The 21,912-nt window shown below is 42.3% G+C and overlaps 1 protein-coding gene across 6 annotated transcripts in view; it reads left to right on the forward strand.

The window, feature by feature from the left end:
• The first annotated feature begins 502 nt into the window (after positions 1-502).
• LOC100619450 (zinc finger protein OZF-like) overlaps positions 503-21,912 on the forward strand; it is an 87,655-nt gene continuing 66,245 nt past the window's right edge. For 2 of the 6 annotated variants that reach the window (XM_056825846.1, XM_056825842.1), the window contains exons 1-4: positions 860-1,171; positions 1,925-2,048; positions 9,152-9,274; positions 16,381-16,507. In XM_056825846.1, the coding sequence (XP_056681824.1) occupies positions 9,242-9,274; positions 16,381-16,507 (160 nt within the window). In that variant the 5' untranslated portion in view covers positions 860-1,171; positions 1,925-2,048; positions 9,152-9,241. Of the gene's footprint in view, positions 820-859; positions 1,194-1,924; positions 2,049-6,580; positions 8,619-9,151; positions 9,275-16,380; positions 16,508-21,912 lie in introns of those variants that run through there. The other 4 variants (XM_056825844.1, XM_056825843.1, XM_056825845.1 and 1 more) reach the window with 4 other exon arrangements.

Consider the following 21,912-nt stretch of genomic DNA (forward strand, 5'->3'; position numbering starts at 1 on the left):
AGAAGGTAGAAGGAGGCTGTGGACAGAGGGCCAAGCTGCACAGGGCTGCTCAGGACCAGGAAGGGCCAGATGCCAAGAGGCCAAGGGCCTCCCCAGTGACCAGAGACCCCAGAGCTTGCTCAGGCCGTTTAACAGAGCCTTTGAGGAGCTCATTATTCAGCCCCTACCTAGAGGCCCCCCCCCCCCCAACTGGTGAAAGCCTGATGAGGAGATGGTCCAGCCAGCCCTGAGCCCTGGTCACTCTCAGGGGGACTCAGGAAGGTTCCCTCCCAGGTCTGAAAACCCTCTTTGTCCCCTTCACTCAGTCACCAAATTCTGTAGAAGAGGAAGAAGTTCTTTGGGATGCTTAAGGCAAAGGAAGGGCAACAAGCCGTAGACTGGATGGCATCTCGGGGCCGGGTCTGACAGAGAAATATATAGACATTGTTCCTAAACTACAGAAGTGGGGCTTTTCCGCTCCGGGGAGCAGCTATTAGGATCAATACGGCACCGGAACCATCCCTGAGGGGGCGTGGGGGGTGGGCATTCAGGACAACGACCAGCAGGTCAGCCTCAGTTCGGTCCTCCCTGAAATGAGGAGGTCGCGCTCAGGAGCTTCTTGGGTCCCTTCTCACCCTCGGTCTGTGTTCTCCTCAGAAACGCTTCTGTATTTCCTTCTAGAGCCGCCTTCTATATCACAGGAAGGAGGCCCAGGAAGATCAAAGTTAAAAGTACCAGAAAGAAAAGGAAAGTAAAAGGACCCGGCTGCAGGCAGGGAGACTGGGAAACTTGGTGCGTGGCCCCTCCTCCACCAGGGCTCCAAACCTAGGGGACCAGGAAGTAAGACTCCATTTCCTAGAATTCCTCTGGCTTGGCGTCCTCCAAACCGTGGCACTCCCATTTTAGAAGACGCCATTTCCCAGAATGCCCGAGTCCTGGCTTCATCCAAGTCTTGGCACCTCCCCCCTGTGCGATCCCCGGGCATGCTGGGAATCTCTTGAGAGTTGTCTCTGCTCCTGTATAGTGCTTACACGGGACCTTTTGGGGCTTTTACTCCTTGCGGGTGGGGGTGGGGGTGGGGGTGGGGTTAGGGGAGAGGGAGTCGATGCAAAATTCGGAGTAGCTTCTGCAGTGGAGAGTTTCTGGTCCCTAATTCTTGGAGAGAGAGAAGACTCGGGTGAACCAGTTGCGGGTAACTGAGTCTGGAAGTCGGGGTGAGGGTTGGGAGAAGGGAGAGGCTCCGGTGCTGGTGCGACCTGAGAGACGGGGCTGGGAGGTGTGTGTGGTGGTGGCAGGGGGATGTCTCGTGTCTCTGTCAGTTCATAGCTTTAAAGGACCCTAGAAAAGGGACAAACACAGAAGTGCCCGTGTTGTGGGGGGGGGGGGGGGCAGTTCTGTCTCGATCAGGAGCCATGGCGGGGCTTTGCTCTACCCCCGAGGAGAGTGGGGCTCTTCCTCCAGGTGGCTGGAGGGAGAGGGTGCTGTCACTGGATGGGGGCGGGGCTGGTCCTGGCCCTTCCATCAGAGATCCCAGGGGAGAAGCAGCCGACCTGAGCCTGTTGGAGTGGTGGGGTGCGGGGGAGGGAAAGGTGCCCACAGGCCACGGAAGGATCTCTGATTTTAGACACTGAACAAATGCCGGCATGTTTCCCCCCAACCCCCACCTGATGCACGTCTCCCCTTCCAGGGTCTCCTGCTCCCCATTACCCATAACCTCTCCTCCTAGCAGTCTCCCTCAAACCACCCTGGGCTCACAAAGCAGTTTCTGAAAGGAATGAAGCCAGAGAGAGCAGCAGAGGGGGTGGGGCGGCTTCTTCCTGCTCTGTCCAAGGTCCTTTTTAAGCCTGAGGCTCCATGAGCCCGCCAGTGGGGAGAGTCTCCCCAGAGGCCAAGGAAGAGCCCTGGGAGCCCCTCTGAGCCCTCCCCCCCCTCTAATTCCCCACAGGTGTATAAAGAGGCAGTCTCCCCACCTTGGGGCTCCCACCACCTGAGGGACCACAGTCTGAGCCAAGCAGAGACCCTGGAGCCAGAGGGAATGGCCCCCGGGGACCCCAAGTCCCCTATCCCAGGTGAGTGCAGTCTATCCCCAGCCCTGGCCAAACTCCCTCAAGGCCTCAGGAGCCATCACTGCTTGCTGTCAGTGTGACCTCAAAAGTCACAGAACATAATCCCCAGTTGTGTTCTGGGGGGTTTCTAGGGCCTCTGTAAGCCCCTGCCTGGATGAGGCAGCCCAGGTTCCAGACAAATGGGAACAAGCTTAGTCATTTATTCATCCACCCTCCATTGTGACAAAGTCCATCAGAGGGGGATGCCTGTGTGTCCTACCATTCCAGAGGTGGCCTAATGACAGTCTCTGCTCCTGACCTCCCGGGAGGTTTTAGAAGAAGTTTGGGGTGAGATTTGGTGAGGCCACAGACAGGAAAAGGTGTATTTTTAGTAGAAGAAAAAGAATGGAAATTCCAGAGGAGCACTAATAGGTCTGCTTTTAAATGTTAAACTATCAGGAACTTAGAGTGCACTAAATACACAGAAACTTTAGGTCTTTTGTTTTCCTATTAAAATAATTTACTTCAAACCTAACAAGATTACCTACCCTGCTGCCTTCTCAATATTTTTCATTTTCATTTCATTATTTTTAACTTTAAAAATTTATTTAGAATATTTTCCCATGGTTATGTGATTCCTATTCTCTCCTTTCCCTCTTCCCTCCCTTCTCTTAGAAGGGTTTCCTAACCCTTATAAATTATTGCTATTGTATGGTAATACCAATAATTGTGTCCTATGATGACTTCTCAGAGCAGTCCAAAGAATTCTGGCTCAGATCTGTGTATAAAAAAATATTTTTATTATGAGTAAAAAACTAAAGGAAGGGATAGTAAAAGAAAACAGGTAGAAAGGAAATTCTTATAATGTAGAGGCCCCTAAACTAATAAATCTTATTCTAACCACCCAACCAAATCTGATCCCCAAGGATCACCTTCTCCCTCAACAGAGTTGAGGATATCCTCTTTCTAATTTATCTAAAACCCCAAAATACTTATCTAACTAATCTGTTAGTTATAAATTATAAACTTATAAAGGTGAGGAATGAATTAGTTTTCTCTTCCTTGCTGTTTAGATGAATAATACAGCTTGGAATCTCCACAAACTTTCTCCATTCGTACAGCCATTCTGCTGGGCTTGCACTGGTATTGCACCCAACAGTTTCCTTCACTAATCCAGCCTGATAGATGAATTTTACCTGTGAAAAACAGATTTTTAAACCTCACCAAGCAGCTCTTAGGACCTCCTTTCAGAACAGGGTAAGCCCAAAGAGTGAAGTCCATTGGATTGCCTGACTCTCAAAGCACCTTGGGAATATTCTCTTTTACCCATAATCTATCTCTGAGATTCCTTTCAAATTAAAGAAACCCAATTTATTAATCTCTCTCATATATATATACCAATTCTACTTAACTATTTCCTAATAAACTCTTACTTAGTTAACAAATAATTCTCTACAGCTGACAAACAATTCCATTGGGTTGTACATGTATTATTGCTCAAAACCTTATTTCCATGTTATTTGTATTCGTAATAAAGTGATCTTTTTTTGTAATTAATTAATTTAATAATCTTTTTCCATGTTTACATGATTCATTTTCTTTTGCTCCCCTGTTTCCTATCCCCTTCCAAAGCCGACAAGCAATTCCACTGAGTTGTACAAATGCTGTCCCTTGAAACCCATTTCCATATTATTCATTTTTCTTATAGAGATTTTTTTAAGGCCTAAACTCCAAATCACATACCCCTCTATACATGTGATAGCTGATATCATATGTTTTGCTTTTGCATTTCTATTCCCATAATTCTTTCTCTCAGTGCATAGCATTCTTTTATAGAAGTCCTTCAGGAGTGTCCTGGTTTGTTGCATGCTACTCTTAGCAAAGTCCATTATATTGGATTTTTCCACAGTGTTTTACTTTCTGTGTACAATGTTCTGCTGGTTCTGCTCATTTCACTCTGCATCACTTCATTGAGGCTCTCCTAGTTTATATGGAAAGCTTCCAGACCATCAGTCCTTATAGCACAATAGTATTACATCATCATCATATGCCAAAATTTGTTCAGCCATTCCTTAATCAAAAAGCATCCCCTCAATTTTTTGCCACCTCAAAAAGCGTGACTATAAATATTTTTGTGTAAGTCTTTTTCCTTATTATCTCTTTGGGATACCAACCCAGTAATGTTATAGCTGGATCAGAGGGTATGAAGTCTTCTAAAGCCCTTTGGGATAATTCCCTTCCAGAATGGTGGGTCAATTCACAATTCCACCAACAATGTATTAGTGTCCCAATTTTGCCACATCTCCTCCAACATTTATTATTTTCCTTTACTGTCATGTTGGCCAATATGCTATTAAATTTAATTGTGGTTGGACTCTGAATATTTATATAGGTTGTCACTAGGGATCTAATTTCTAAATCCCCAAATGAATTACTCCAGTAAATGGAATTTATGGTAATTTATTTACAATAGAGGGAAGATATTAAGGAAGAGAGAAAAGGGGGGAGAGAGAGAGAGAGAGATCTCTGGCTTCCACTAATACCAGTTAGAATTTCTAAGCCCCAGCCAGGGGAAGAGAGTCTCAAGATGATGGGCCTTTCCTGGAGCCTTCACGCCTCCAGAAAGGCAGGGTCACTAAGTCAGCCTTTCACTCACTAATAGTGACCGTCTAAAAGGGAACCAGTCTGAGGTCTCCTGCACAAGCTCCTTCAGGGGTCCAGTTCCTCCAGTCCAACTCTGAGTCAAGAGAATCCTCCATTCAACTCAAATCTCAATCGAATATATCTTCTTCTGGCCTCTGGTCCTCTTTTAAAGATCTTTTTTCTTGTGTCACCTCCCCTAAATTTCACATCTACCAATCACAGCAGACTCTCCTCTCCAGGACTGCCCACTCTTTAGTTCACACCTTCTTTGGTTAGAGTATACCTTTTTGGTTACTTAATACCTTTTTTGGTTAGTTCACCTTATGTAGTTACTTAATACCTTTTTGTAGTTTTGTAGTTAAAATGGGTAGATCTACTTAAAATACTGAGTTATCACCTTTTTGTAGATTAAAATCTAAAATAGGATATACAATTCAATATACAAAATACAATTCAATCTTCCTAATAAAGAAAGAGCTAAGTACCTTCATTGTTACAATCAGGGGATTACAATTTAATCTTCACAATAAAGGAAGAGCTAAGTATCTTCATTGTTACGATCAGGAGATAGATCCAGTCTTCACAATACTAAGGGTGAGATGGTACCTCAGAATTGTTTTGACTTGCATTTCTCTCATTGGGAGGATTATTGATCACTGATTTCTATATCTGAAAACTGCCTATTTATGTCTCTTGACCATTTGTCAGTTGGGGAATGGCTTGATTTCTTGTACAGTTGACTTCTTTCCTTATATATTTGGGAAATTAGACCTTTGTCAGAGTTTTGTTATAAAATTTTTTCCCCAGTTTGATGCTTTTCTTCTAATCTTGGTTGCATTGGTTTTGTTTGCATAAACTTTTTAATTTAATATGATCAAAATAATTTCTTTTACATTTTGTAATGTTCTCTATCTCTTGTTTGATCTTAAATTCCTTCCTTTTGCATAGATCTGCCAAGTACACTATTCTATGTTCTCATTTATTTATGATTTCCCTCTTTATATTTACTTCTTTTATCCATTTTGAACTTATCTTGGTTTAGGGTGTGACATGTTGATCTCAACCGAATTTTTCCTTACCGTTTTCTAGTTTTCCTAGCAGTTTTTGTCAGATAGTGAGTTCTTGTCCCAAAAGCTGGGATCTTTGTGTTTATGGAAAACTGGCTTACTAAGGTCATGTACTCCAAGTCTATTCCACTGATCTACTGATCCTTTTTTCTCTTAGCCAGTACCAGATTGTTTTGATGATCACTGCTTAATAGCACAGTTTAAGATCTGGTACTGTTAGGCCACCATTCTTCACTTTTTTTTTGTTACCTTGATATTCTTGATCTTTTGTTCTTCTAGATAACTTTGTTATAATTTTAATTCCAGAGCAGGCCTCCCCTCTTCTTCCCTCCACCAATCTACCTCTGCCTCTCTTCCTGGGCCTGCCAGGACCCTTGCTCAGAGGGGCTTCTAGGCTTCTGGCTGTGAGGGCAGGGATGGAAGTACCAACCCACACCAGGGATTTCCCATGCTGCACCCTGACCTCCCAGCAGGGAGCTAAGGCTTCTGCTTCCAGCTGTAGTTAAAGGTGCAAGTGTTGAGCCACCTGCAGGCAAGAAGTAAAACTACAGGCAATTAAAAATTTTAATAGAATCAAATATAATTGAATGCATCAAACTGAATTTAATCAAATAGAATAAATTTCAATAAAAGAATTATTAACTAAAAATTAATAATGAATTAAATTGCATAAAATCAAATAAAACCAAATTAATAAACTTGAAGAAAGCCAAATTAAGCCAAACTAATGCAACACAATATTAATTAATCACATATACTAATTCAGTTCTTCATTATTTCAAATTTCATAATATTTTTTAAAACCAAAAATAATTATAATTATTTTAAATATTTATTATTGAGACTATTGCCTCGCATCAATTACTAGTGCTTTGCCTTGGTTTCTTATTTAGCCATCCTATATCAGAGTTGCTTTCTACAATTAAATTGAAGTTATGTGTCTAATTTTTTTTTTAATGTTTTGGGATCCTTTCATTGTTGAAATTGCCGATTCAGCAATAGTTGGACCAACTCCTCACTGATAGTGATAGAATTATAGCAGAGCTACTGAATTCCTCAACAGTAGCAGCTAGAGAAGAAGCCTCACTCAGATTGGGCAAAAGGCTCAGGAATCTTCCCTAAACAGATTAAGATAGAAAGACTAGAAATTTTTTTTCTCCTAAATTCAGGGTCAAAAGACTAAACACTATGGGAAGTCTTGCAACAAATTAGAGGAAATCAGGCCAGATTCTTCCCAGTTCACCCCTGCACAGACTTGAATTCTTGGCATGATCCTGATTTCCCCAAAGAACATGGTATGTTAAAGAAGGGAGCAAAGAGAGTGTGTCAAGGATGGGAAGTCCCAGCTTAGCTGGCCAAGATGTGGTTCATTTGTCTTTAAAGTTTTAAAAGAACTAAACCTGGCCTTTGGCCATAAGAACTCTAAAGACTCCTCCTTTGCTTCTCTGGCCACCTCACCCTGATCAGTGGACCCAAGTCACTGCCGCAAAATGGCCTGGTTGTCTCTGAGAACCCTGATGCCCAGCCTTCACTGGCGCCCAGGCATGAGGCTGTTCAGCCTCTCGATCCAGGCCCTTCTGACTGTACTCCTTCAGTTCCTCTCCCTAAACAATTAGTTAAATCTAGCAAGAAAGACACCCTGTTGTCTCCCCACCTGCCTGCAAGGAGGTTCCTCCTCCTCTTCTTGATTCAGAGCAGAATTTGGCTCCTTCTGCCCCTCCCCCTTACATGCCCCTCTTAGCTCATAGCCCCACTTGGGTAGCATCTCTACCCCCTCCCCCACCATGGAAGACTATCCAGGCTCTGCCTTGCCCTGCTCAGCTTCTCGCTGCTCACTGCCCAAACCTACCCTGTCCTCCCCCTTGCTCAACTTCTCCCCCTCCCTCCCCAACTCCCTGGCCAAGGTCAGACCTTCAGACTTGCTGTGCCCTTCCCTTGAGGTTATGGATCTGGGGAGCCTCCCTTTTATTGTGGTGATAAATGGGTCAAGGGCAGGCCTGGCAAGCCATGGTGAACTTTGACCCATTTTGAGAATGTGCTGGGCCAGCCACAAGGCTGGGGAAAGCTTGGACTGACACCTTCCTTGTATGGACAAGGATCTGCTTCTCCTGTGATGAAGTAATGAGGGGGGAGTTGAGGTCTCCAAAGTCCCCCTCCTCAGTGCTTATTATGAATCTGAGAATTAATCTCTTCTGCCCCCCAAAACCACACAAATATTTTATATGTTTTAAACTAAAAATGTACTTTATATTTAACAAATAAACATAGATAATAAGAAAGAATGTAAAGAAATAAACTTGCTTATGAAACGTTATTTACCTTCAAGGTCAGGTGAAGATGCTGGCAGAAAAAGTTTTCATTTTGTGCCCGATAATATTGCTTAACATAACTTCCTCTCTACACACGTAATGCTACATTTAAATGTAAAATAGACTTTACACATTACTTGTGATGTGTAACTATTGCTAAACTTAATTGCTATTTTTTACTTATCATCATTTTCTTCATTGAATTTTGGCAGTTTTGCCACACTTTCCTCGAGTTCACTTGGAGGCTGTTTCAACAAAAACTTTTCCATGGAAGGTTGTGTTAAAGGGATTTTCTTAGTCTCTCCCTGTGTCTCCCTCAGAGGCCAGAGAGCAGGTTTCTAAGTAGATCAGAACTGACAGGAGTCAGTGAGCCAGAGCTGAAGATTCCGTTACCAGGGAGACCAGCCTGAGGAGAGGAAGTAGCCGCCCTCTGACAGGAAGTTAGGTGGGACAGTTGGTCAGTGAGGAGATAAAGGAAGCAGCTGCTGACTGTTGGGGGTCTGCTGTGTCTCTGTGTTTGTTCATCCCCTTAAAGGACCACAGAAAAGGGACAAATACAAAAGTGCTGGAATCAGGTAGGGGCAGCTCTGTCTGGATCAGGAGCCAGGGCTGGGCTTTGCCTTCTTCAAGAGGAAAGAATGGACCTCCACCTTCCTACCCCTCTCCCCAGGCGGGGGGCAGTGGGAGTGGGGCTGGTCTAGGCTCTTCCCCAAAGGTCCAAGGGGAGAAGCAGCCAACTTGAGCCTGGCTGGAATGGGGGTGGGGGGTGGGATGCCGGTGCCCACAGACCATGGAAGGAACTCTGATCTCTGGCACAGAACAAATGCCAACATGTTTCCCTCCAACCCCCACCTGATGCCTGTCTCCCTGTCCAGAGCCTCCCTATTACCCAGTAACCTCTCCTCCTAAGAGTTTCCCTCAATCCACTCTGTGTACCCAATGCAGTTTCTAAATGGAATGAAGCCAAAGAGAGCATCAGTGGGGGTGGGGAGGCTTCTTCCTGGCCAGTCCAAGGTCCTTTCCAAGCCTGAGGCTCCCTGTCCCCTCTGAGGCCAGGGAAGAGCCCTGGGAGCCCCTCTGAGCCCTCCTCCTCTTTAATCTCCAACAGGTGCACAAAGAGGAAGTCTCCCTACCCTGGGGCTCCCACCTCCTGAGGGACCACAGTCTGGCCCAAGCAGAGACCCTGGAGCCAGAGGGAATGGCCCCTGGGACCCAGAGGCCCCTATCCCAGGTGAGTGAAGTCCATCCCCAGCCTTGGCTAACCTCCCCCAGGAACTAAGACCTCTGTCTTTCCCAGCCTCCAGGGATGCCATCACTGCTTGCTGTCAGTGTGACTCCAAATCCCCACAATCCTCAACTGTGTTCTGGGGGTTTTCCTGGGTCTCTGTAGTCCCTGCGTGGATGAGGTTCCAGCAAGACGGGCCCAAGTGCAGTCATTTATTCATCCACCCTCCAGTGTGACACCCTCCATCAGAGGGCATTTGCAGGGTGTCCCACCATTCCAGTAATGGCCCAAGGACAGTCTCTGCTCCTGACCTCTAGGACTCAGGGTTTGGACAGGTCAGTCAGGCCTGCCAGGGAGGCTTTGGAAGAAGTTTGGGGTGAGATCAGTGAGGGAACAGAGAGGAAAAGGTAAGTTTTTAGTAGAAGAAAAAGGATGAGAATTCTGGGTGAGGGCTAAAAGGTCTGCTTTTCAAATATTAAGCTATAAGGAACTTAGAGTGCACTTAACATACGGAAATTTTACGACTTTTCCTATTCAAATAATTTACCTTGAACCTAACAAGATTATCTACCCGGCTGCCTTCACAATATTTTTTTATTTTGGTTCTTTTATTTTATTAATTTTTTAACTTAAAAATTTTTATTTAGAATATTTTTCTATGGTTATATGATTCATATTCTCTACCTGTGTCTTTCTTCTCCTGGAGCTGACAAACAATTCTACTGAGTTGTGTAAACCTTAAAATTTCTTAGACTTATAAATGTTAGCCATTGGGAAATTTCATACTTGAAAAATTTCCTACTGATAGTCTATTGGAATGTGAACCCCCCCTTGGCATGGGAGGGTCCTTCTCCTCCCTACTTAAGATTACTTTAGGACAGAAACCTTTTTCTGAACAATGGAAAGGGCTTTGACCTATGCTTAAGCATAGAACAGGAAGTTCTTTGAGTCATGATTGATTTTAGAATTGATACAATAGAGATACTTGGAATGACAGAACCAGGTCTTGGAACTTACAATCTCCACCCTACTCAGTCCTAACAGGATTTAGGAAGGGCTGCAGCAAAGGATCAAGATTTAATTATTTGAGAATATGACCTTCAACAGACATGTGCAAAGGGGCAGACCACTGGGCGGTCCTGGGTTAAGCTAGAGCCACCATTGGCACAGGGAAGACATGGACAGTGATTTGTAGATGTGAGAACTGAGGGGAGGGAACTTGGATGGTTTCCTTAAAGATAGTGGGGTCTGAGGTCTGGAGGAGGTTGGAGAGTTTTTGCGCTGAGAGGTTGTGCTCTGAGAAGCTTGCTCTGAAGAAGGCTGGAGGTGGAAGCCCCTGAGACTGTTTCTCCATTTTGGTCATATGAGTGATAGGGACTGATCTCTTTTCTTTGCCTCAGCTATCTAAGGGCTTGGGCCTTTTGGCCCAGCCTAAACAGAGGGGTTATTTAAGCCCTATTCCCTTCTCTTCCCTTTCTCTCTCTCTCTCTCTCTCTCTCTCTCTCTCTCTCTCTCTCTCTAATACCTTTCTTCCTCCTGTTTGTAATTAAACTCCATAAAAGGTTGACTGCTGACTTGAGTTTTCATTTAGGAATTACAAAGCTGAATTCCTTGGTGACTTTAAATTAATATATATCAGTCTTTTAAAGTGATTTCCTTGTCACAGTTGTATATGTATTATTGCTGAAAACCTGTTTCCATATTATTCATATTTGTAATAGTGTGATCTTTTTAAAAAATTTAATCTCTTTCCATGATTATATAATTCATTTTCTTTTCTGCCCCTCTTTTCTCCCCCCTTCCAAAGCCAACAAGCAATTCCATTGAGTTACACAAATATTGTCACTTGATACCTATTTCCATATTATTCATTTTTGCTACCGAGAGACTATCTTAAGGCCTAAACCCCAAATTACATACTACAGAGGTCTGACCAAGATAGGGTATGATGGCCTCCGGAAACATACCAATATATACATATAATTGGTATCATATGTTTTGCTTTTGCATTTTTACTCCCCAGTTCTTTCTCTCAGGATGGATGGCATTCTTTTACATAAGTCCTTCAGGAGTGTCTTGGCTTGTATTGCTACTAGTAGCAAAATCCATTATAGTGTCTTACTTTCTGTGTACAGTGTTTTTCTGGTTCTGCTGAATTGCTGACCAAGTGCTGAATGAGCCCGGAAGAGCAGGAATCCTCACGATGGGGGGTAGCCAATATCCGGTATTATGACTGACCTTTCCACGCCTCTGCAATGACTTCCGGGTCTGATCTTCTGCTGACAATCCCTATCCAGGTCATCGTCAGTCACCTCCCACAGCTCAGGAGGCCTGACCTAAGCCATCGCGCCTGGGAGATGGGCGTCCTGTACTGCTGCCTGACTGTCTTCTGTCCTACGTGCAGCTCGGGGTGGTGGGCTTGGTAGGAACTTTGGGCCACAGGCTTAAGTCAAAGAGCCTGTCAGCCCGATTTCCTACCTCTGGAGCCATCCAGGGGTCCCTGGTCAGGAGCACCTGCAGTCACGAGGAACTGGAGGTACGAGCAGGCCCCGTCGGGGTTCTCTGCTTTGATTCACGAGCGGATATCTGGATCACGAGCTTCCGCCACCCTCCACTAGACAGCCTGCCGGACGTTCGGTTTCACGAGTGACACGAGGCTGTCTGGTGTAGTTCAGTGTTTGTCTGGCTCTGCGAGCACCTGCATGGCATCGCTTTTGCTTTCTCCTTTATTTTTCTGTATTATCAGTTTTTTGGGCAAATTCCTTACCTTTTAACCACGGGTCCTAAGAACGTGAGTGCCAAGGGCAGTGCTGAGGGGGAGAAGGAGGCTGTCCATGACCTTAAAGCGAGAAATCATGGAAAAACGAGAGCGAGGCGTGCGTGTGACTTGGCGGAGGAGTGGATCGCAGTACATGGACAGTGTGGAGCACTTTGGAGCAGGAGTCGTCAAAGGCTGTATCTTCCCCGCGTTCAGCCCAACACTGAGGCTGTCCACAATGCCAGGAGCTCCCTGGCCTCACCGGCTGCCGAGGATGGCCAAAGGGGAAGAAAGAGGAAGACATGAAGGGAGGCCAGAAGGGAGAGATGCTGCGTCTGCTCTCAGGGGGCTCACAAGGAAGGCTGGGGTGGGGGGGAGGGTCGTCCCACAGTGCTTAAGTGGCAGCCTTGTGTAACACTAACAACCCAAATGGTGATTAGAAAAGAGAGACAGCCAGAAAAAGCTGCAGCAGGTCGTGGTTGGAGCTGTGAGAGGACACTTGTTTCGCATGTTATCCAAATGTTCTGAAAAGGAGGAAGAAACAAACTTCCACGGAAAGGCTTTTGTTGCTAGTACATCCCAGGAGAAGCGAGCTAGGCACAGCAATCGGGAAAGTAAAGGCAACCAATCTGAAGCTAAAGAGGAGCTTTAAGTTCTTTATTCATTCTTTCAACTTGGCCAGAGCTTTAAGAAGGTCTTCTAGGAAGTGTTTTTTTATCCCCTTGGATGCAGAGGTGACAGGACGGCAGCCAAGAGAGCCCTGAGCGCCCCCGTGGCTAGTTTGAGAAGAGACTTCCATGTCTGTCTGTCTGTCCTCTCTTATTCACGTAGATATTAATCGGCTCTGTGAATCCAGGACCTGAGTTTTAGTTTAGCTGGAACAGACGGCAACCACTAGAAGCTTGGGGAAGAATCCTCCCTTTTTCTAAGCCTTTTTAGTTCTAGATTAGAGAACAGAGCAGGTCTGTCTCGCCATTTGGCCCATTGCTGCTGCCATTGATGCCCTTGCTTTCCCCACTGCCGGGCTTTGGGTAAGATTGTCCTCCCGAGGCCCCGGCCTTAGCTTAGGTGAGGTGGGCTGTTGGAGAGAGGAGCGGCCTGGAGCTCCCTGTGTGGGCATCGAGGTGAGGCCAGCACCGGTCTTGGCTGTGAGGGTTGTGCTGGCTTGTCACGACTGCTCACAGCCCAGCTCTGCGTGAGTGGCCACAGGCAGCCTTGCCTGGGTGCTGCACGCTATGGGCCAACAACCAGTTATTCCTTATTGGCCTCTTCACTTCTTCTCTTGACCCTTTTTCCTCAGATTTCCAAGATTACAGGGCCAGGCTTAGATCCTTTGTTTTTCATAAATAACTTTTTTGAAAATTAATGTCAAATTATGATATTTTTGTGGAATAAATTTCCCCTTAGCCTGGCCAAGGTCAGAACTCCAGACTTGCTGTGCCCTTCCCCTGAGGACATGAATCTGGGAGGAGCCTCCCTTTATTGTTGTGAGAAATGGGTTAAGGGCCGGACTGGCAAGCCATGGTGAACTCTGACCCATTTTGAGAGTGTGCTGGGCCAGCCACAAGCCTGGGGAAAGCTTGAATGGACGGACACCTTCCTTGTATGGACAAGAACCTGCTTCTCTTGTGAAAGAATTTTTGGTTAAGAAGTATTAAAAGGGGGAGGCAGTGCCAAGAAGACAGCAGAGCATAAGCAAAAGCTGCAGCTACCTCAGAATCTCAAAACTTCTAGAGTTGTTTTATTTTTATTATTTTTATTTTGTTTTATGTTTTTTAAATAAAAATGTACTTTGTATATATCAAATGAATATATGTATAGATAATGAGAAAGAATGTAAAGAAATCAACTTGCTTATGAAATGTTTTTTCCCTCAAGTTCAGGCAAAGATGCTGGTGGAGAAGGTTTTCATTCCATGCACTATTGCTTAACATAACTTACTCTCTACACACTGTTACAAGGGAATCACTTTAAAAGACTGATATATATTAATTTAAGGTCGCCAAGGAATCAGCTATGTAATTCCTAAATGAAAAACTCAAGTCAGCCGTCAGCCTTTTTTGGAGTTTAATTACAATAGGAGCAAGAAAGGAATTAGAGATATATATAGAGAGAGAAAGGGGAGAGAAGGGAATAGGGCTTAAATACCCCTTCTGTTTAGGCTGGGCCAAAAGGCCCAAGCCCTTAGATAGCTGGGGCAAAGAAAAGAGATCAGTCCCTATCACTCACGTGTCCAAAATGGAGAAACAGTCTCAGAGGCCCCCACCTTCAGCTTCCTTCAGAGCAAGCTTCCTCAGAGCCCAGGAACCACACCGACCAAAAACTCAATCCTCTCTCCCGAGTCTCCAGACCCTCCTATCTTTAAGGACACCATCCAAGTTGCCTCCCCTCAGTCCTCACATCTACCAATCACTCTTCATCAATTTCCCTGTCAATGGAGGCTCTCGCTTAACCCAGGACCGCCCAGAGGTTTCTGGCTTTTGCACATGTCTGTTGAAGGTCATATTTTTCAAATGATTAAATCTTTACTCCTTTGTTCCAGCCCTTTCTAAATCCTGTTAACTTGAGTATGGTAGAGATTGGAATAATTAAATTTTGATCTAGGCTGCAGCCCTTACTCAATCCTATTAGGACTGAATAGGGTGGAGATTTATTCCAAGTATCTCCATTGTATCAATTCTAAAATCAATCAAGACTCAAAGAAATTCCTGTTCTATGCTTAAGCATAGGTCAAAGTCCTTTCCATTGTTCAGCAAAAGGTTTTCTGTCCTAAAGTAATCTTAAGAAGGGAAGAGAAGGAACCTCCCATGCCAATGGAGTTCCCATTCCAATAGACTATCAGTAAGAAATTTTCCAAGTATGAAATATCCCAATGGTGAAATTTTCAACAATTATAAGTCTAAGGAAATTTGAGGTTTACAACACGTAATGCTACATTTAAAAGCAACATTGATCTTACACGTTACTTGTGATATGTAACTATTGCTAAACTTAATAGCTATTTTTTCCTTTAATTATCATCATTTTCTTCATTGAATTTATGCACTTTCCTCAATTTCACTTGGAGGCCATTTCAACAAAAACCTTTCCATGGAAGTCTGTTTCTTCCTCCCTTTCAGAACGTTTCGATAATGTGTGAAACAAGTGTCCTTACATAGCCCCAGTGCAGGACCTGTTGCAACTGTTTCTGGGTGTCTTTTCAATAAACTGTGTCATTTTTTCCCAAATCCTCAACCTTTCCTTAATCTCATTTTTTTTTTTTACTGATTATATCATCCACCTTGGGCTCCTCCCACAGGGGGAAGCTTCTGATTGAAATATCCACTCATGAGTTAGAGCAAAAAATCCTGATTGTGAGTGCTGGTATCTCAAGTTGCTCTTGACTGAAGGTGTCTATGGATCTATGCACCACTATATGTGTCTAGAGAGATAGAGATAGAAATAAAAAGAAGACACCAGTACTAGAGGAATTACCTTTTTTCTTTCTTTTATATTGTGGAGAGGTTCAACTGACCACATTAAATGACCAAGTTGTTTAATAAATGAATTAAAAATGAAGAAATTCCAGTCATTCCAGTCAATGTCTTTCTTATGAATGAGCTCAGTTCCCAAACCAAGGTAAAATGAACACCCCCTCCTTTCCTCATCACATTTAATCTTCTGTAACAAAATATAAAATGACTGAATGTTTTCTAGGAAGAAATGGCATTCATCATGAAGCAAAAACAGGATGTTTTGGTGTTTTGACAAATTCTCACTATAACAACAAAAGACTTCTCTTCCTCACTTAGCTAGAATCAGAGTCTGATCCCATATAAATCTCTGGAATCCTCTATTCTTTCAGTTAGATAAGAGGCCTTCAGCCTTTTAGAAAATTAAGTAGAGAATTCCTTTTTTATTGTTTTCCCCTTATTAATCATTGGTAATATTTTCCCCCAGAATACTCCGTAATTGCTTCCTTCTCACAAACTTCAAAAAAATGTTCTTACTAGATGAATTCTGACAGTTGTGATGAGGAGGGATTTCAGATCACCTTCTCTCTTCTCAGAATCTCATGCCTCCCTCAGAGAGCACATACCTCTCCCTTATTCCATACGGAAAACATGTCAGAGTGAGTCACTTCTCCAGTCTTTACTCTCCCAACATGATTCTCACTTCAGACACAAAATACCTTTGTCAGTGTTCCATTGGGCTCTAAATGACTGGTCCCCACAACTGGCTCTGACACTCTTCAAGGTGAAGAGTTTGGACTGAGTCCCTTGTGTGCTTCACTTTCTTCAAGTTAGTTGATGAGGTACAAATTGGATGAATTCTGCAGGCTCAGCTCTAAATCTTACGACTTTTGATGGTTTAGGGGTCGATAACATTCAAGGATGTGGCTGTGGACTTCACCCAGGAGGAGTGGCGCCTGTTGGACCCTTCTCAGAAAGAGCTGTTCAGGGAGGTGATGCTGGAGAATGTACAGAATCTACTCTCTGTGGGTAAGGACCATTTCCTCCATTAATGTTGAATCTGCCATGGAGGGAATGTCTTCATTCCGTGCCAGAGGAGCAGGATTTTAAACCTTTGTCATTGATTAAAAAACAAAAGTACTGACCTCTGCACAGGGTTCTCCTGCCTGGCTTTATTAAAAAAAAAAAGTCTATAATTCTAAGATAGAAACCTGGGATTTTCCTTTCTTGCCCCTGAAATGGTCTCTCTTTTATTTCAGGTAGTTTCGGGTGAAAACTTAATACAGTGTTACAGATTTACGTTCCTGAAGTTAATCACAAAAGTCATCTAGTCGACCTAATTAGACCTGAATTTTGGGTGCAAATTCTCTGTTAATACCAAGGCAGATTTTCCTTGCAGATGACCATTGAAGGGAACTCTCTACCCTTCCCATGTGGGATGATTAGTATTTAGAAAGAATTTTTGGTTAAGAAGTATTAATGGGGCAGGCGGTGCCAAGAAGACAGCAGAGCATAAGCAAAAGCTGGAACTACCCTGAGGATCTCAAATAAAACTTCTAGAATTCTAGAATCACAGAATGAATAAGGATTAGAGTAAGGTCAGGGTCCTGAAGTAAACAACTTAAAAGGTTGGCAGAAAGAGTGTTTCTGGGGACAAAGACGAATTGGATTTAAAACTGGGGGAAAGGGTGTAGAAAATCCACCTCCTCCATACTGCTCCATATCCCATACCTAGACAGAAGGTAAGTTCAAGACCCTGGATCCTTAGTAAGCTTTCATTAGTGCCTCCCACACTCACCCCTTGAAGGTAGGGAAACAGAGTAAATGGAAGGGGATGGAGGAGAAACTATTGGACTTTAACTTAAATAAGAAAAGCAGGAGTAGCATGATCTCAGACAACACTAGTGCAAAAAATAGATCTGATTAAAAGAGATAAGGTTGATAATTACATCTTGATTAAAAAGGTAGTCTAGATAATGGAGACCATATTAGTTCTTAACATATGTGTACCAACTGATATAGCCTCCATATTTTCAAAGTAGAAACTAAAGAAGAATAAGGAGGAAATTGCTAATAAAACTATACTGGTGGAGGATCTCAACCTTCCTTTATCAGAACTCTCACCAAAAAATAAACAAGAAAGGAACAAAGGAAGCACATGAAATTTTAGACAAGTAAGTTAAATATAATAGATATCTGGAGCAAACAGAATGAAATGGAAAAGGAATATATCTTCTTTTCAGGTGCACATGAAAAATACGCAGAAGACCATTTACTAGGGTATAAAAATTTCACAATGAAATGCAAAATACCAAAAGTAATAACTGCAACCTTTTCACATCATAATGCAGTAAAAATATTATTAATGAGAATTAATAAAAAGACAAGTTTAAAATTAATTGGAAACATTAATCTAATTGGTCAAAAGGTTTGGGTCAATAAACAAATAATGGAAACAATCCATGATGTCATAAAATGAATGACTTGAGGAGAAAACACATCAAAAGTTGTGGAATGTAACCAAAGCAATACTTGGGGGGAAATTTATATCCATGAATACTTATATTAATAAAATAGAGGAAAAAAATGAAAAAGAACAAATTAAAAATCCAAGTAAAAACTAAATTGGAAATGCAAAAAAACAAAGGAGAAATGAATAAAATTGAAACTAAAAGTACTTTTGAACTAATAAATAAGTCTCTGAGTTTGTTTTCAAAGCACAAAAAGGGCAAATAAAATAGAGCATTAATCTAACTATTATTTAAACGATTTGTCAAAATAGGAAAAGCATTCCTAAAAAGTTTTTAGTGTGATGCAAATAGGATATTGATGGATGAGTCAGGAGGAAGAAAATCAGCGGAAGAAAACTATAGGCAAATGTCCTTAATGAATAGTGATGCAAAAATCTTAGATCAAAAAATTTATTCTCTATGAGCAAGTAGAATTTATACCAGGGATGCAAGGCTGGTTTAATATTGGGAAAACTATCAGCATAATTGACCATATCAATAAGCAATCTAACAGAAATCACGCGATTATCTCTATAGATGAAGAAAAGACCTTTGACAATATATGATACCCATTCCTCTTAAAAACCCTAGAAAGCAAAGCAATAAAAGGGCCATCCTTTAAAATAATAAGTAGTATCTGTCTAAAACCATCAGCAAGAATCATATGCAACGGGGATGAGTGAGAAGCCTTCCCAGTAAGATCAGGACTGAAGCCAGGATGCATATTATCACCACTGTTATTTAATATTTTACTAGAAATGTAAGCTTTAGCAAAAAATGGTTTTATTTTTTATGTAATTTCATGCAATAACCATTTTTAACATGTTTTCCAATGTTTTGAGTACAGACTCTGTCCTCTCCTCCTTCAGATGCTAAGCAATTCGATCCAGGTTATACATGTGTGATCATACAAAACATAAATCCATATTGGTCATGTAGGGAGAAAAGACTCCTATAAAGCCAAAACCCTAAAATAAGAACCCGTACAAAGAAAATGAAGTGAAGAATGGTCTGTGTTGATCTGCATTCAGACCCCATTTGTTCTTTCTCTGTAGGTCCACAGCATTTTTCATCACAAGTCCTTCAGAATGTTCTTGGTTCATTGTACTGCAGAGAAGAGCGAAGTCTTTGTCAATTGATCCTCATACAGTATTGCTATTACTGTGTATAGTGTTCTCCTGATTCTGCTCACATCACTTGTATCAGTTCATATAGCTCTTTCCAGATTTTTTTAAATTTAAGTTTTCTTTTTAAATTTCTTTCCATAGTTACCTGATTTATGTAGTCTCCCTCCCTTCTTCCCTACCCCATCCTGGAGTTCAGAAGCAATTGTACTGTGTTATACCTATATTATCACTTAAAACATTTCTATATTAAACATTTTTTTAAATAAAAAAAAATAAACCTTTACGTTCCATCTTGGAATCAGTACTGTGTATTGGTTCCAAGGCAGAAGAATGGTAAGGGGTAGGCAATGGGGGTCAAGTGACTTGCCCAGGGTCACACAGCTAGGAAGTGCCTGAGACCAAATTTGAACTCAGGACCTCCCATCTCTAGGCCTGGCTCTCAATCTACTGAGCCACCCAGCTTCCCCCTAAACATTTTTGTAATAGAGCAATCTTTTAAAACCAGAACCCCCACAAACCAGTGATAAGTGACATGTTTTATTAAGGATTTCTACTCCTACAGTTCTTTTTCTAGATGTGGATACCATTCCTTGTCATAAGTCCCTCGGAATGTCCTCTATCATTGCATTTCTTTCAGTAGCAATTCAGTTTCTGTGTACAGTGTTCTGGTTCTGCTTATTTCACTATCCATCAGCTCATGTGGGTCTTTTGAGTTCTTATAGAAATCAATCTATTTATTATTCCTTGTAGCACGTTAGTATTCCATCATCATCATCATATGCCACAATTTATTCATCCATTCCCTAGTGGAGAGACCCCTCTCATTTTCCAATTCTCTGCTACCAGAAAAAGCACAGCCAATAATATTTTTGTACAAACAGGTCCTCCCCCCCCCTTTTTTTTTAATCACTCGGGGATAAAAACCTAGTAGTGGATCAAAGGGCATGCATTATTTTAAAGCCCTTTGGGCATAATTCCAAATTGCCTACCCAAATGGTTGGATCCATTCACAACTCCACCAGCAATGCATTAGCGTCCCATTTTGCCGCATCCCATTTTGCCACATCCCCTCCAACATTTATTTTCCTTTATTCTCATATTGGCCACTCTGCTACCTGTGAGTTGGTACCTCAGATTTGTTTTGATTTGTATTTCTCTTCAGGGGGAATTGAAATAATTATTTCATGTGATTATTAATGGTTGTGATTTCTTCATCTCAAAACTGCCAATTCCTGTCCTTTAAGCATTTGTCAGTTGGGGAATGGCTTGGTTTTTTCATCAATTTGACTTAGTCCTTTTTTTGTTTTAGAAATGATATCTTTGTCAGAGAAATTTGTTATAAATTTTTTCCACAGTTTGTTGCTTCCCTTCTAATTTTTATTTCATTGGTTTTGTTTGTATGAAAGCTTTTTAATTTGATATCATCAAAATGATTCATTTTATATCTTGTAATGTTCTCTGTCTCTTGCTTGGTCTTAAATACTTCCCTTCTCCATAGAGCTGACAGGTATACTATTTCTCATTCACCCAGTTTATTTACTTATAATATCCCTCTTCATGTTAAAGTCATATACCCATTGTGAACTTATCTTGGTATAGTGTGTGAGAAATTGATCTAAATCTAATTTTTGCTATGCTGCTTTCTAATTTTCCCAGCAAGTTTTGTCCAATATTGAGTTCTTATCCCAAAAGCTGTGATCCTTAGGTTTATCACACACTAGATTGCTGAGGTCCTTAACCCGAGTCTATTTCATTGATCCTCCCTTCTATCTCTTAGCTAATGCTATATTATTTTGATGATCACTTTTATAGGACACTTAAGATCTGGTACTGCTAGGCCATCATCCTTCACATTGTTTTTCAATGTTTCTCTTGACATTCTTGATCTTTGGTTCTTTGAGATCAATTTTGTTATTATTTTTTCCAATTCTATACAATATTTTTTTCTCTTTTGTTAGGTACAGTGCTGAATAAATAAAATTCTCATTTTTTATTGTATTACCTCATCCTACCCAAGAGCAATTAACTTTTTTTTCAATGATTTAGATTTAGTTTCATTTGTGTGAAAAGTGTTTTGTAGTTATGTTCCTGTGCTTCTCTTGGCAGATAGAGTCCCAAATATTTTATATTGTCTAGTGTGACCCTTTAAAATGTTTGGACAATGTACTGATTTAGAATTATGAACCCTAGAGACTACATTTCCCACAATCCCCTTTTCCTGGCATGCATCATGGGTTAATTTTTTATTCACTTATGGCTTTGAGCACGTTGAGCTCTCTCTGCTCCTGGTCTCTGCTGTGGTAGCAGCATGGAGCTAGGCTAGGCGGCTGAGCCTTGCTCTGGCATTTAAGTTTCTCTTTTTGCTCTAAGTCGATTTTCAAGAAATAGTATTAAAATAATACTTGGAGTATCAAATGATTAATTTAATCTTTACAATTGGCTAATTACGAAGGGATCTGAACTGAGAATTTTTTTAAGGACCCCCTTTGCCGGAAGCTTTCAAACCCAGGCTTCTCTTGCAACAACCCCAGCTGAGGCTTATTCTGCAATTCTGGATTACAGCCACAGCTGCTCCCAGCCAGCAGCCCAATCCCAGTTTAGCGGCCAGGATGGGAGCATAACCTCACCCCCTCCCAAGCGCATGCTGGGTGCTGCCACTCTCCACACCCAACATGGGGGCATTGCTGCTGCTGCTGCTGCTACTGACTGCCCACTAGTTTCAGCAGCTGCTGGAACCTAGCCATGCCCAGCTTGGCTTCTCCTGCCTGCTGTGGCATTTAAAATAGTTGGAGTCATA

The sequence above is a fragment of the Monodelphis domestica genome, chromosome 4 (assembly GCF_027887165.1).
Source record: "Monodelphis domestica isolate mMonDom1 chromosome 4, mMonDom1.pri, whole genome shotgun sequence".
NCBI classification, from domain to species: Eukaryota; Metazoa; Chordata; class Mammalia; order Didelphimorphia; family Didelphidae; genus Monodelphis; species Monodelphis domestica.